This window comes from Pleurodeles waltl, chromosome 7, assembly GCF_031143425.1.
Source record: "Pleurodeles waltl isolate 20211129_DDA chromosome 7, aPleWal1.hap1.20221129, whole genome shotgun sequence".
NCBI classification, from domain to species: domain Eukaryota; kingdom Metazoa; phylum Chordata; class Amphibia; order Caudata; family Salamandridae; genus Pleurodeles; species Pleurodeles waltl.
In genome coordinates this window covers 912910299-912926697 of record NC_090446.1, presented here as the reverse complement: position 1 = coordinate 912926697, position 16399 = coordinate 912910299, and the positions used below count along the sequence as shown (strand labels likewise).

Genomic DNA, 16399 nt, shown 5'->3' with positions numbered 1-16399 from the left:
AGCCTCCTTTTAATTTATTATCCAAAATGAGAGTACCTTGGAAGCTCATGGACTGCACTGTACACAAACAGCTTGTGAAATCTTTTAATTTAACAGATTACAATGTTGCTCCACTTGTCTATCTATAGTAAGAATCTATGACACATGTGGAGTACACACACCCGAACTGCCTCTAATTTCACTAGTGGCATTGTAGTCAGTGTAGGGGGCATAAATATTTCTAAGTTCATGTTTTTAAAGCTAATACTTTTAATAAATGCCTCTCATTGCAGTGATATATTCTGAAGTATCAAGGTAAAACGCATCCACATGTTAAAGAAATGCTTTTGAAAGTGACTTTGTTATATCTTTATATTATGTTTGCTGCATGTCAAATATTTTCATGTCTCAGCTCGTGCACAGGCTTTTAGAGCCAGAGCCGACCCTTGGCTCAGGTCTGGCTCTGCTCTTCCTATAATATGTTTGCTGCCCACCTCTACCCAGTCTTCGTAAATGCTGTGTCTGACATTATTTTGAAACAGTCCTCTGTTCAAAAGTAATAGGAATTTTGAACGTCCTCCACTTAAAGTAGAACAATTAAGTCTACATAGTCCACATCATCAGGAGAATATCTTCTCTTTTGTTAAATTTTCCATATACGTATAAATAAAACAGCCAACGCATTTTGCACTAGATATTAAGTCAGATACATCCTTACAGTGATATTCTGGTGCCATGCCCATTACAGCACGGCAGCCTCATAAAGAGAGATCATATGAGAACTACTGTGTTCAACTAAATGTCACTTTCCTATTCCCACATCTCCTCCTCAGCATTCTTTTAACTTTCGTTCAAATCCATTTCAGGAGTGAAAAGGTCCTTTTCTACTCCTGGTCTCTGGCTTTTTATGCATCTTCTCTATTTTAGGTCAAGAGCACCAGCGCTTTGACCTGTTGTAAGTATTGTGGGTTTTTAACCACGTCCACCTCTCGCCCTTCACTGTCATTCATTCATGGGCTTGCCTTTCAACAATTACTTGATGTCATTGGTAAATGCTTACGTTTGTCCCTCCTTCAGGTTACTTTGTAACCGTCTTGGGACCGACCCTGTTACATGAATCATTGCACGATTGCCAATATACTTCAGCGTGGGTGAACTACTTTTTAGGGTCAATCGCGTGCAAGCGCTGTGAACCATGTTGTAATGTCTCTGTGGGTTTCTAACCACGTCCATGTCATGCCCGTCACTTTCATTAGTTTGTGGGCTTGTCTTTTAAAAATCGATTGATTCCATTTGTGAAAGGCATGCATACGTCATGCCTTTTCCGGTGTTTAACCCACCTCGAGCGCACTCGTAAGCTACTGAAAACATACGAGTCTCCATGTTGTCAGCTGGGTTCTAGACTACTTTATCTTTTCATTTCCTACTCAGCGTGATCTCGATGGGCAGAAGTCAAGCGCTTTGCATGACATCAACCCTGTTACATGGATAATTGCACTTTTGACGGTAACATGGATATTTGCGCTTTTGCCGATAAGTTTCACTGCGAGCAAACTTCTGTTTCCTTTTCTGTGTCTCCTTCACACTTACGGCGATCATCGGTTCGCACATGTGAAACTGTTTTACTTTTCATTATTAGTTTATGTAGCATTAAAAGTCCAGTTAGGAGTTTACAACACTAATAGCTCTAACGCGAGCAAACGCAAGACCCGTTGCAGTGCAAATGCTTGTTTTCTTTTGTCTGGGCTCCATGGCTGCCATGGCACTCACAGAGGTCAGAGCACAAACTTGATCAGCGGTATCAGAGGGCTGCTCACATTGTTTACACTGTTACCTACTAAGAGTCATTTAATTTTTGCTTTTGGCTTGTATTCACGTGATCTGTAGGTTACCAGATTACCTTCTCGGATAATGCATGGTAAATATTTATGTATTTGCTTTTTATTAGCACTAGCTCTTCCACGCACAGCGGAATACATTTTCTTCCAGGTCCTGAGGTGTGTTAAAAGCACCCTCGCCTGTCATGCTTGAGAAAGCTGTGGGCAGGAGCCACTGTGTCCAGTGTGGGAGAGGAGATCACTACAGTCAGAAACAGGGGGAGGGAGCGTGGACAAAACAAAGGGTCACCAGGACACATACCAGAGACCTCGAGTGACTTCATAGTCAACATTTGACCTGGAAATACAAAGCCATTCTCTCTCCAGAAAGAACATTAAGCGCCAGAGTTATTTTGACATTTTTACCTTATATGCACTCTGATTTGCTTAGTACACATTCTTTGCCACAGACAAATTAACCCTCTGTGCTACCTTGTGATGCTACAAGCTTCCACCAGACAAAAGTACATTCTCTCTCCAGAAAGAAAATCGATGCCAGAGTTATTTTGACATTTTTTATGTTACATGCTCTTTGTGATCTGTCTAGTACATGTTCTTTGAAGCAGGCACATTAACCCTCTGCTCTACCTTATGATGACTCCAAGTTTCCACTAAACAAAAATATGTTCTCTCTCCAGAAAGACATTTTTACATTAGATGCACTCTCAACAGAAAAATGTCACAAATGTGAAAAAAACACCAGCTGTAACAGTAAGCTGAAGGGGCCGGGAGAGGCTGGACATGGAATATATAGGTCAGATATAGCTTTAAAATGACATTGCCTCAGTATTTAGTGCTTTAACATTTTTATGCAGCAACTGCATAGCGTTTAAGCTATTTTATGCTTTAAAGATGTTTGTTTTTTTTGGGCCTCTAGGAATAATGAGTTATTTGTTTTAGCGCAATATTACAACTTTACTGAACTCCTTAATGAATACTTCTGAAATTCATGCACTGCGGCTGCTTTCAAACCCTAGACAGGGAGCCAATCCCAGCTCATGAGATTTAGCTGCAGTCTGTGATGAAAACAGTCAGGTAAGGTGCTGAAATCCTGGCTTTGCTGTGTTTTACTATGACATACCATTCAAGAGGGCATTCCAACTGTAATATCATAAAGTTGGAAGCCAGCCCTTTGAGTGGTATTTGTAAAGTTGTCCAGCTCCCTAGTTCAAAATGTGATTCGCTCATTTAGTTTATATTTCTGCTTTGCATTCTGGGACTTATAGTTGTATTTTTATAACAGGATACAAGCTGGAAAACAGAACTTTGATTAGTATTCGTAGAGTTGTCCAGCTCCTTACTTGGATGCGTGATTCGCTTATTTAGTTTATGTTTCTGCTTTGCATTCTGGGACTTGTAGTTTCATTTTTATAACGTGATACAAGCTGCAAATACAAAGAAGATACCTGACCTGATGAGCTACACATGGTTGAGTCTGTGAAACTTGAGTTGTGTGCGCCTGCATTTATAAAACTAAGCTCAAGGAGAGCTTACATTTGATTATGCTGTACAATGATCAATATTTTATAACTAATATCTCAGTTTAAGACTAACTGAGGATAATTAAAATTATGTGAGATCGCTCTCCTCCAGCGTGTGAATAATCATGGGTGTTTTGTTCGACTCCCCAGGCTGCAGTAAAGGGACAGTGATCCAGTATGCACACATTCTTGGAATACATTTATTCATTCATTGCCCGTGGGCAATGTCACCTGTACCAACTGTCAAGTAAATATGTTTTGTACCTGGGAGTAGTTTGTGTTTTAAGGGCCTTATTTAAAAAAATATTCCAGTAGGAATAGCCCTGTAGATATATGCAGGGCCACTGGAATTACATGGCAGAAAGGACCAAAATATGCACCAGGGTTGACCAATTAAAGTGGCAAAAAAGTCCAGTTATGCGTTTACAATGCCAATAGCTCCAACTCAAGTAAATGTGAGACCTCTTGCATTGCAAATGCTTGTTAATTTCCTGTGTTTTCTTGAATAATGTTTGCCCCAATTCACAGACCCATACAGGTTAATTTGTTGTTTCACAATTGGAGTTTTCACAAATCAAAGGTACATCTGATGCTGTCAGCTTAGGGTGACCAGATTTTGAAAACCAAAAATGGAGACATTTTGCAAAAATAGAAGGACTACAAGTTTATATCAACCAAGCGACACAGAATAACCTAAATGACAGTGCTCATCAATATAGAAACACTGGGATGGAAGCACTGAGGGCCAGATGTACCAACCTTAATAATAGCAATTTCCAAACAGCATTTTTTCTGAATGGCTATTTGGTAATCGCTATTCCTAATGTGTCAAACTTTTATTTTTTAATTAGTGATTCCTAATGGGTCGCAAATCAACCTACCTCATGAATATTAATGAGGAAGGTTGAAATTTGAGACCCATGGGAAATGACAGCCATCACTGGGATGGTGGCCTGCTGAGGTCAGCAGACCACCATTTTGATGATTCCTTTTAAATAAAGTAATCTTTCTTTTATAAATGCAACTCATTCTCCTTAAGGAAAGGCTGTGTGTTTAAAAAAAAATGAAATGTTTAAGTTTCATTTTTTAAGAGTGGGCAGTCATCCATTCCTACTCTTAAAAAAGGGTCCTCTAGAGACCCCTTCCCATTTGAGTTTGCGAATGGCTTACCAGCTCCTTAGAGGAGGTAGTAAAATATTAATGTTCTGCAACTGGAATTTGGTTGCAAAACATTAACGCATACCATTATAATTCCATATTTGGAAGGGATGTAGCCAAACATCCCCTTTCAAATAAAGAATCTCAAAGCCAAATTGCAATTCAGTAGAATTGCAGTTTGGTGTTTGTACATCAAAACAAATTATTGCGGTCGCAAACATCCAGACTTACAAAATGGGCTCTTTGTGACCTCAAAAATGCTTTGTACATCTGACCATAAGTGTATAAATTACATGCAATTTTTAAACCCAGTATTGTGTTCTAATAAGAGCTGCTACCTAGTCCTGCTGTGGAACACATAAAAACAGTGTTTTCGGTCGACCTTCTCTGAAAACGGAGACGTGATAACTTTATTGAAATCTGCTGGGACAGCTATTGAAAACTCCGGACTGTCCCACTAAATTTGAGATGCCTGGTCACCTTATGTCAGTTCCCGATGACCGACGGCAAGGGAGGGATTCACTCTAGTTATTGCTCTGTAAATGCATGGCATGTGCTTCAGGTTTCAAAGGGATCTGCTTCACTGGGTAACTCATCATCATCATCAATCTTTATCAAAAATTCTAAGACCATAAAGCACAATAAATCCATGCACAATATTTACAAAATATAATATTAAAATGCTAAAAATGTCTTAAAATACAGCCAAAATGCATGCAGATCTTACAAAACACTTCATAGAGAGAATTGAAAAGGCATGAGATTTCCTCAATCTGATTGCAGTGTTGCGTAGGCTCTCATTATCCTAATGAGGCTATTGGATTTTTGGGCGGCAATATCGTTCACAGTGTGGGGGACTAAGTCTGACCCACGGCGAAGGACCCTTGTCACCCCAAATCCGGGTTATGCTCCGGCAAACTAGCAGTGCCTTATCTCTCCCGAAGGGAAGGGACAATTGGGCAGCCGAGCGCATGACATCTTAGTGCTTCCCAGGGAAGTCGTGGTCACTCAGGTCCCAACCAGTTCTCTCGTACACAGTGCGGTCTCATATATAAATGACAAAGGCAGTTTGAGTTTTAAAGATTGGTTTAATAAAACGACTGCATTTTAGATAACAAGGCGTGAGCTGCAATAACCAGAACCATACAACACAGTAGGATTGAGATGGTAACAAGGAGAGTGAAACATAAGAATAAGGCTATCATATTGCAACTAAATTACGTTCTCTCTCTAAGTTATATTTTGAGCACAGCATGTGAAGCTCTAAGCCTGCCTTTTAGGTTCCCCCGGGAGGACATCAACACTCATACCTGAGCAAAAGCCTGTGATCTGGATCAGCATCTGCAACAGGGCAGTCAGCATCTAGTTGTGGGTGCCTGGTCGGAATCTCCCTCTTACGTGTACCAGGACTAGGAAGTGTTTTTATAACTAACACACCGGTATTCTAAGAAACGTCCCTACGTAAGGATGTGTACTTTCTACGAACCATAAAGACTAAACTTCTACCACGTCTATCGGCAATGTACCAGACTGTATCCTTGACTGAAGCACAGAGCGAGCAAGAATGTATTGTTTGAGAACACAGTGCTGAAGTAAGCTAAACAGTGTGATAGAGTGAAATAAAAACAAGACTGTGAAACTGGTTATTGTAAAATAACAGTGCGAGGTTAAATAAAATGCATCTAAGGCAAAGTGCACAGAGGCCTAATACGTTAAGCAAATGCACAGAAAGCGGCATTAAAAATGGCTACACTACAGCAGCAGTTATATTACTAAGTACAGAGGAGCAAATTTCTGGCGTAGCTAAAGACTGTAGATATTTAAAACCCTCTGTATATCCTGTAAAGTCCTTCTTTATTAAAATCGGGCCCAGAAACTGAGGTAACTCATATAGAGTTGTCTGTGCATGGTATGGGGTAGTGCACACAAACTCACATATTGATAGCAGGTGCATGCTCCAGGTAATACATAACTAAGAGCTCTTAGAGCTGCAGACATATACGAAGATAGAGCAGTCACTCATGTTGCAAGGAAATGTGACGGCTAGTGCTTCATTTGTAAAAGAATGAGTACCAGTGTGCAAAGCTCTGAAGAGAAGCCCACTGCTGCTGGTAATAACTGTCAGTGTGCCGCGTACCACGGCTATGTAGTGCTGAATCCACTTCATGTCTTGTTAATCCACTACAAAACACTACCTGCCCGTTTATTTTGTTCTTGAACGTTTCTCCTTTCTCCCTTCGTGACAATTTTTTTAGCTTTCCCTTTCTCAGTCTTTCCACTTTTTGTCTTTTTCTCTTGCTTATTCTTGGGAAATGTCACATAGGGAAAATAAGTGCCAGCCCCCAACAATGAGAGCCGGTGGACCCCACAGGCAACCACCAGCTCAAATGAAGCACTGGTATTGGCAAACATCTCATAGGTTGTTTTATAGCACAATCTAGTTATAACTCAAGTCTCAGAAGGCTGAGCTGTCCCAGTGTTACACAGGCTACATGAGAAAGCATTCACTTTTCTTCAAACTCGGAAATGACAGGCAGACATGACTCTGTCTGGGTTACTCGTCAACCCCGCCTGAGACGTTTTTCCACAGCTCCGCCTATTTATTATATCTATTCCAAAGTATTCCTTTGCACAGACTAGTCCAGTAGAACATTAGAATACTTTACACACAAAAGTAAGTACAAATACAAAAGGAACTAAGTTCTAAGATAAAACAACATACCTGCAAACAAACTGAAAAACACCCCATACAGACTATTCTGACTACACATGACCAGACTCAAGACGTCCCATCCTTGCCTCTTCAAAACAGCTGTTTGGGGGCAGGTGCCACAAACTACCTTGACTAGGCCACCCCTTTTTGAGGATGCTAGTTCAGAGAGTCAACTCCTGCCACAACAATGCAATTTTGGGTAGATTTCACACCTGTGTTGCTAAGATGAAGCTCCTCTAGGCCAGGAGCGGCTCCTCCGCTATGGCGGAGGAGCGTTGCGCAGCTGCATTAAGTAAAAGGAAAAATAAAATGATAATGATGCCATGTTATTATCATTTTATTTTTCCTGGGAGCCAGGTTAGAGCAGGGTGGGGCGGGACTGGGCTGGAGGGGTTCAGCGGAGGGCTGGAGGAGGAGGGGTATGTGCACCATAAGTGCGCAAGTCTATTTGTCTTGTCGTGTTGGGCCAGCCAAACAGACATGCACACTTTGCATTTCTCCACCCAGCTGTATTGCACAGCTGGGAAGAGAAAGTGTACAGGCCCTCACTCCCTGTGTAAGCACCGAAGGAGGGCGCTCACACCAATCACAATGCTGCTGTCATGCTGGTGACAGCAGCGTCATGTTTGGCTGGGAGCCTGTGTGCTGCCGGGAAGAGTACGAGGATGGAGGAGAGACGAACACATCTCCCAAAGGAGCAGGTATGTGGTTTTTAAAAACAAAATTTAACCACTGCCTCCCACCCCGCCACCTACGTTCAGTGGCAGCCACCTCTGCTCTAGGCAGAATCCATATGGTGAATGGTTGCTGCTAGTTTTGTGGTTCAAAGTATGTACTGCAATCTGGAAGCCTGCAGGGAGGAAGGGTACAATGGGTGCTTGCACTTCACTCTTCCCCTTCATCCACCAATTCAGGGCCTTCCTTCGTGGGTAAGATCAACATGCTCTTATTGTTTCAGTAGCAGCAAGTAAAACTGGAAAAGGTTCCTTGACAAGGATTCAAATCCGAGCATGTCATGTAAATATCACACACTCAGAAAGCCAGTAACAAAATCTTTCTGAACGGCTACCCCTATGAGGACACAGCACAAAACTCCTCTACTTTATTCAAACATGTGCCTGCACATCACAATATTCCACATTCTGAAGTGGTGCCACAGGCCTCTTTCATCACAAACAAGTGAGGATATGAGAATTTTGCTAATGTAACTGTTAGACCTGGTATCCTTAGCATGGTCTCCTCTGTCTTTTTTGCCTCCACTTCCCCTGTTTTGACTGTGTGCTGGACTCTGTTTTTGGTACTCTGGGCACTTTACCACTGCTGACCAGTGATAAAGTGCAAGCACTCCTGTGTAAAGGGTGTGTGTAATTGGCTCTTCCATGATTGGCATATTTGATTTACTAGTGAGTCTGTGGTAAAGTGCACTAGAGGTGCCTAGGGCCTGTAAATCAAATGCCACTAGGGGGCTTGCAGCACTGGTTGTCCACCCACATTAGTATCCCTGTAAACGTGGCTCAGACCTACCACTGCAGTGTATGTGTGTGTGTGTAGTTTTAAACTGCCAATTTGACCTGGCAAGTGTACCCATTTGCCAGGCCTAAACCTCCCCTTTTTATACATGTAAGGCACCCCTAAGGTAGGCCCTAGGTAGCCCCCAATGGGTAGGGTGCAGTGTATGTTAAAGATGGGACATATACTGATGTGTTTTACATGTCCTAATAGGGAACTACTGCCACATTCAGTTTTCACTGTTGCAAGGCCTATCTCTCTCATAGGTTAACAAAGGTGCTGCCTTTAAATATTCTTAAAGTGCAGATTCCCCTTGAGAGCAGATAGGAATATGGAGGTTGGGGTCTCTGATTTCACAATTTAAAAATACAAATTTTAGTGAAGTTGTTTTTTAGATTGTTAGTTTGAAAATGCCACCTTTAGAAAGTAGACATTCCCTTGCTTTGGCTATTCTGTGACTCTGCCTATTTGTGGATTCCCTGTCTGGGTCAGACTTACAGTCGGGTTGTTTGTGAATCTCCTCTAGACAGTGACACAAAGAGAGCTGGGGAGTAGCCGGCATTTCCTGATGAGCCATCTGAGCTAGAATGGAGGGAGGAGTGCTCACTTACACCTGAATCGGCTGTGCCTGCCCTCACATAATGCAGTCTCCAACCCCCTGGTGTGTGTCTGGGGCCTGGCCTGGGCAAGGCAGGATCTTGTGAACAACAGAGACTTTCCTTTGAAGTTTGCCTACTTCGAAGGCACAAAGGGGTATAAGTAGTGGACCCAAAACCCCAGACTTTTAGACCACTTCTGGAACCAAGAGGAACCTTTGCCAAGGAGATGAGCTGAAGACCTGGGGGAGAAGTGCTGCCCCTGCCCGTGACTGTGCTTTGTTGGGCTATCCTGCAGTTGCTGCTTCTGCCTGTGAAACAGGACAAAGACTGGACTTTGTTGTGCATTCCTGCTTGAAGAAGAATCTCCAAGGACTTGAACTGAGCTTGCCTCCTGTTTTGAAGGCTCAGGGCCATCAAAGACTTCCTCTGCCAGCACCTGGACGATCTGCTGAGACTCCTACCCTGCCAAGTGGTGCCCTATCCAGTCCCTGGGCCCTTGAAAGGTGAAGTTGGCAGAACAAGAGCTAAAAACCATGCCAGAACACCGTGCAAGGACATTTTTGACACGCCACCCACTTAGTGGCTGAACTCGACGATCCACCTGCATCGCAACTGGGAGATCGATGCATCGCGGCTGGAGAAACAATGCAACACCTGCTTGCGTTGGCTGATTATGACGCAAACCCCACGCATCGTGGTTTTCTCACACCATATGACCGGATTTCTCACGCATCATCGCTGGGTGTCAAAGTCATCATGAACATGCGTAGATCTGAGGTGCTCTGTCCGGAAATCAACGCATCGCTCTCTTGCAAGGGAGAAAAATGACACATTGCCTACCCGACCAGAGAAGAAACGACGTACAACCTCACTGGCGAGTAATCAATTGATGCATCGCTGACTTTTCCGACTCATGCTCACCCGTGCGGCTTTATTTTTTACGCAAACTAGGTACTTTGTGTAAAATCAACATTTCGATTGTTTTCTATTGAGTAACACTCTTAATCTTTTGAAAATTCATATCTTGACTTGTGTTTGTTGGTTTTTGTCATTTTGGTCTTGTTTGATTTGGATAAATATTGCCTATTTCTCTAAACTGGTGTGGTGTCCATTTTGTAGTGTTTTCACTGCATTACTGTGTGTGTTGGTACAAATACTTTACACATTGCTTCTGGGTTAAGCCTTCCTGCTCGTGCCAAGCTACCAAGGGGGTGAGTGGGGGCTAACCAGGTGTGTTTCTTCTTTGCCCTGACTAGAGTGAGGGTCCTTGCTTGGTCAGGATGTACCTGACTGCCAACCAAAGACCCCATTTCTAACTACAACCCTATACCATCACATGAAAAGACACCCTACAGCCACTAAAAAATAGCTTATGAACAATTAAGTTACCAATAAGATTTTCCTGATACCAGACACTAGCCTGCTCACCATGCAGGCCCGTCTAAGGTCGATTCATGAAGGTGTCTGCTGCAGCAATCGTTTTCCTGGACCTAAAAGCAGACCCAGGTTCTTAAGCACCTTACTCTGATATTCTTGGAGGGTTCCAAATGTGTTTACACAAATGACCCCCTTGTGGGAGGCTCCTCTACACAGTCAAGCTTCAGATGGATGACACAGCAGGTATCAGGCAAGCTTCTATCTGAATCAAGCATTTGACTACAAATACACTGATCCAAGACCCAACCCTTCTTTTAAGAGACAAAACGTATTCCTAAACGCATTGAATTGTTTCTCTGGCTGTTGTCCTGTAGTCGTGGGATATGTATGGACAGGCCCCAGTAGAGGAGGCCCCTGCCTGAATCACCATATGATTCCTGTCAGTGTAGTTCCTGGCTGCTCTGATGCTGTAATTCCCCAGATGTAGCAGTTACCCTAAGCACTATGTTGAGACTCATAGCACTGCCTTCTGTTCCAGAGCATGCAGGATTCATGCCAAACATAAAAGCCCATCGAACACCAGAGTTTTTAAAACATAGGATCCCATTTCAGTCTCATCTCAGATATTAAGTATTAGAGGGCTACGCGACTAAATATTGCCATTTGGACCACCTAGGAGTTGGGCATGTATTCAGGGGTACGGAGTACCCGAGCTCTGGCGTGTAGGCCAGAGAATTGAAAGAAGTGAGCCGACAACCAAGGAAGGCTCACGCAATGCTCCCGTAGCCCTCTACTTATAGCCATGCTGTTCTCCCAGACATAAGTACACCTCTTATCCAATCTTCATTGGCAAATTTACACAGCACAGCACAATGAATTCCCTTCCTTACATTTTAGATCCACTCCATTCCGTACTCCTTTCTATCTAGAAAGTGATGCCTCCCCACAGAGCATTCCGGGGGTACCCCGATACCATATGCAAGGTCACCAGTTTCGCTTCCACATATGCTTTATTTCCAGAGCATCTATGATCCACTACTCTGCATCTTCACAATATGTTGCTTCACATAGAATTCCAGTTTGAAAATAGTTTTTGCGAAATCGTAATACAGTGTATGTATTGTACATGACATGCTTCTACAAAACGAGTATATGGTAATGTCTAACTTAATTTCCCCTACATTATGTTGCTGTTTTCCCCAACACCCCCTCCCCTTCCTCATAAAGCTTTCCCCTCGGGTTCTTGTTACTTTTGAATCGTGATGATGATCGTGATATTTTAAGCAGGATCGACTTAGCAAAGCGGGCCCACTTTTTGATAAATGTGCCTGTGCGATTCTGGGCCATTTTCTGATTTGTGATACATTTATAATGTATATTACACGTTAGAATCATACTTCTCTTGAACACCAAACACATCTGATCACCTCACTGCATTTTGTTCTTGATTGATAGATACTTTTTATCGATTAATATGACAGATCATTAAATGCAGACAATTTTATTGAGAATTTCTATTAGGGACCATTGTTTTTGTTATATATTTAAGTGCACGTCAACACACTTGAAAACCAGGCGTGATGACCCATATAATTCTTATTTGCCTAATGCATTGATATCCATTTCATAGCAGATCACCACTAATATTCTAATGTGCATAATTAATCAACCTAAATGCCATGTCTATTTGTTTCAACTGCTCATTTAAAAAAAAAAAAAATGATTGTGCATTTTACGCGAACATTTTACATCATATAACATAAACTGCAAGTAAGAGACATACCAACTTAATTGCCTCATCACAGTGCATTACCTCTGCAGTAACAGCAAAACAAGTTATTCCGTGAATATATATATGGTTGCAGTCACCTGTGGCATAGAGTCTGATGCGCCTGAGCAGAGGTGAAATGCATAATTACATGAACGTTGAAAAAAGGAAACTTGTTGTAACAACAGTTGTTAGAACCACCCTACACCTGCCCCAAGGACCAGGATTAACTGGGCGACACCAGTGCTTGAAGATATTCACGGGACCGACGGAGTGAACGGTAGTATCCATAGTATGATGTGTCTACCAAGTGTTGTGGAGAGCCAGCAGGGGGCAGATCCTGTTGTGTTTAAAGGGGGGACCCAGCATCACTCAGGTTAGCACGCAGCTCCGCCAGGAGAACGTGTCAGCTGACTGTAATGGGGTAATGGCGCAGGCCCTTAATGTCCTTGTGGTGCAATGCCCACCTCTCAGCTTGTGCCCAGGCATCCATGGAGGGCGCACAGGCAGGGAGAGGAGGGGGGATTGGGCAATTTCCACCTGCAGGCGATCTAGTGTATGGAAAGGAGGAGTGCCAGGTCTATGGACCATACCACTGCTTTGTTTTCTTAGTTCGTCGTATCAGGCCAAACAGGCACACCTCCCAGATATTTAGGGTATTGTTACCAGTGCAGCATGTTAGGTGAGTTGTAATTCCTAGCCAGCACTGGGAGAGTGATGGGCACATCCAGAACATGTGTAGGAAGTCAGCGATGGGTGTACGACAGTGGGGACAGTCTGTGTGATTAATGTAGAGGTTGAGAGATAAGCTCCGTGCATTATATAGTACTGTTAGTACTGTATAAGAAGGAAGTGGGCACTGCTAAATGCCACCACAGAGCATGCCAGGATATTCTGCCAATTTTTATCCGTACAAGAGCAACCTCAGTGGGTATCCCAGTGTTGGCGCAGTGTAGTAACTGGTACAGAGGCATGTGTGCGCAAGGAGCAGGGTAACCATTGCATCAGGTGGTGACCCTTCCACATTACAAGATGTATTGGATTGTTAAGTGTGTGCCTGGGTCCCTTTGTATGTTGCCCCAAAGAGGGGCAGTCTCAGCAATCAGCTACTCCATGAAGAGGAGAGCACCATCTTGGTACAGTTCTGTCAGATTATGAGCTCCCTCCCATGCCAGTGACTCACTCCCGCAGGGAGGTCCCCATGTTTCTCCACGGTCTACCAATTCACCTGCTCTTCACGGCATTTGATGTAACCAGGCACCTTAAATTCAGCTTATGAAGTCTGTTAATTAGCCAGAACACTTCTTGTAAAAAAGTCCAAAAACATAAATGAGTACAAATACAATATGCCAAAGGGTAGGTGGACAGCAATGAACTAAAATTCTACAGGCAGAAATGTAGAGCAAACCCCAACATTTAAGTTAGGGCCAGAATGAGGCATAATGTAAATGATGGTAAAATAAGTCTTAATATTTAAGCCTTAGTTTGGAAATTTACCAAACTGAATGATGGTTTACACAAAATAAGCTAATCAACCAACATAAGGTGCAGTGTAGTTTTAGCAACAAGAAAAATCCTAATAGTCATGCAACGTTGCTGTAATGCTACTGTAGCATGGAACAGCCCCTGGGGCTGGAAGAGGGCCAAGAGGACAGTGAAGCAAACAGGTAGAGCCTTAAACATAATAATGATAATACTAAATAATAACACTAATACTAATAATAAACCACAACAATACTAATAATGGAGATGCTAATAATAATTACAATAAGAATACCGATAATAATACATAGCATCAACAATAATAAAAGTAATAATAATTGTTACTGTTTTTATTACTAATAATAGTAGCATTAGTATTGTTGCTATTATTACTTTGATTAAGATTAATGCTATAATAATAACAATACTAGTTATTGTTATTGTTGTTAGTAATGTTATTATTTTTGTTATTATTATTATTATTAATATTGTTATGATTATTAAAGCATTAGTCTGAATCAAAATGATAATAGTAACAATACTAATGCTGCTATTATTATAGTAATAATATTAAAGTAATAATAACAGTAACAATTATTATTTCTGTACTTATTGTTGATGCAATAATGTTAATGATGTTAATAATCATAATACTAGTAATAATAATATTCATTATGTGTTAATAATAATAATAGTTATAATAATAATCATCGTTATTATTATTATTATTATTATTATTATTATTATTTCTGGATCTGCCCCATAAAACTTTCAAGAAAAAGAAAGCACTAGACAATTGCACAACACACGAATACAAAAATGACACAGTAAAATAGCTTTCATGTTTACAACCGGGTTTGCTAAATTCAGATATAGCAACACGCGCGAGCTAACAGTCCATGGTTTTGATCAAGTGCTTCCGTATAAACCTGGCCCTGAGCGGTATCTTGAAAGAGGAAAAGCGATTAGTCCCGACGTATCGGATCTGAACGCAGGCTGATTGTTGTTTTGTTATCATTGTTCCACTCTATGGCCTTAACTATTTAAAAAATGTAGAGATTTGCACGTGTGCATTGGCTGCTAGATGAACACTGCACGCCTTATGGCTCCGCCCGTTTCGTTTGCTCCACTGGCATCTTATTCTCTTCCGGCTCAGGAGTTGTAACGAGTTCTATGTGCACTAATACTCGAGGTAATAACAACAAAAGCAACAATGTGTTTTTATACAAATTACATACCTTACGTCTATCTTTTCTAAGCACTGTAAATGACAGGTTGTGTTCAATTCAGGGACACTCAAACAAGTGAAGCAAACTAAAGGTAGGTCAGATACAGTTTTTTCTACCTCAAGGTCCACTTCTCAGACAGCAGAGCTATCCTCCTTGAAGGGTCTGAGACTGAAAGACCCCCACAGCAGGAGCTTTTGAGAATGCGCTGACTGTAGAAGCTGAAGACAGACAGCAGATGTCTGCCGCCAGCTACATGTGCAGGTGCCAACATGGCCGCTCCACGAAGTACTAAACAAGCATTGCTAGTGACAAGCTATCTCAGGGCACAGACTTTGTGTCACGGAGCTGGTCCCCCGGCTTTGCCCTTGCTTACATGTGCGCAGGAGGGCATCATGAGGGCATTTGTTGTTCTCCTTTGAACGAGCCATTCCTCTTGGTCTGCATCGACGCATGGCTCAAGGAAGGCACTTACCTCCTTTCTCCAGGGCCTCGTGCGTGCCTCTCCGGAGGCAGCCAGAGACGGACTGAGAGGAAGATCGGGCAGAGCGGAGTGCCAGTGAAGAAGGAGAGGCATGAGTGCCCTCGGGGTGCATGCGATCTCAGGATCTGAATAATTCGCATGCATATCGCGGCCTGCCCCTCTTGTCCAAAGCCCACCTATCTGCCCTCGGCTGACCGGACATTCACTCGAACAAGGACAATCTGTGTGCAAGCTTTCTTCCCACAGCTGCCTCCAAATGGTGCGTTTTGGGAGCACATTACCAGCAGGAACAGCCCGGATATTCAAGAGTTTAATTCATATTTGGATGTACTTACTTGTTGTCCTGCAAAGGCAAACATTTCACCTCTCCCACCTTTCTCCGCATTCATTCTCTCTTCTATTTTGTTGTTCTACTCCGGCTCACCCTCCTCCTTTCTCTACTTCTCCCCTGGCACTTTTAGTCAGCTTGCATCCCTCACCCTCATTTTCTCTGCCTCCCACTCTCTGTTACTGACTAGTTTTCTTTTTCTCCGCCTCCATAACCCGCTGTTAATTAATTCTGTTTGCACTACAGGATGTTTTGTTGACTCAGCTCAGATTCACAGACCTTGACAAAAGTTGAAACGCTTTAGTTTGATTTATTCATAGGAATTCAGGCCAGGCACTCGTGTTGTACAGAGTTTTCATAGTTTCAGGGCTTGACAGGTGCCTTCCTATCTAAGCCTCTTTTCCTCTGGTAGTGTTTG

At 42.4% G+C, this 16399-nt stretch overlaps 1 protein-coding gene across 3 annotated transcripts in view; it reads right to left on the bottom strand.

Annotated features, from left to right (window-relative positions):
- Window positions 1-16144, bottom strand: part of LOC138245722 (cationic amino acid transporter 2-like) — a 187186-nt gene extending 171042 nt beyond the window's left edge. The window contains exon 1 of one of the 3 annotated variants that reach the window (XM_069199577.1): window positions 15989-16144. In XM_069199577.1, the coding sequence (XP_069055678.1) occupies window positions 15989-16042 (54 nt within the window). In that variant the 5' untranslated portion in view covers window positions 16043-16144. Of the gene's footprint in view, window positions 1-15644; window positions 15842-15988 lie in introns of those variants that run through there. The other 2 variants (XM_069199576.1, XM_069199580.1) reach the window with 2 other exon arrangements.
- Window positions 16145-16399: the final 255 nt, after the last annotated feature.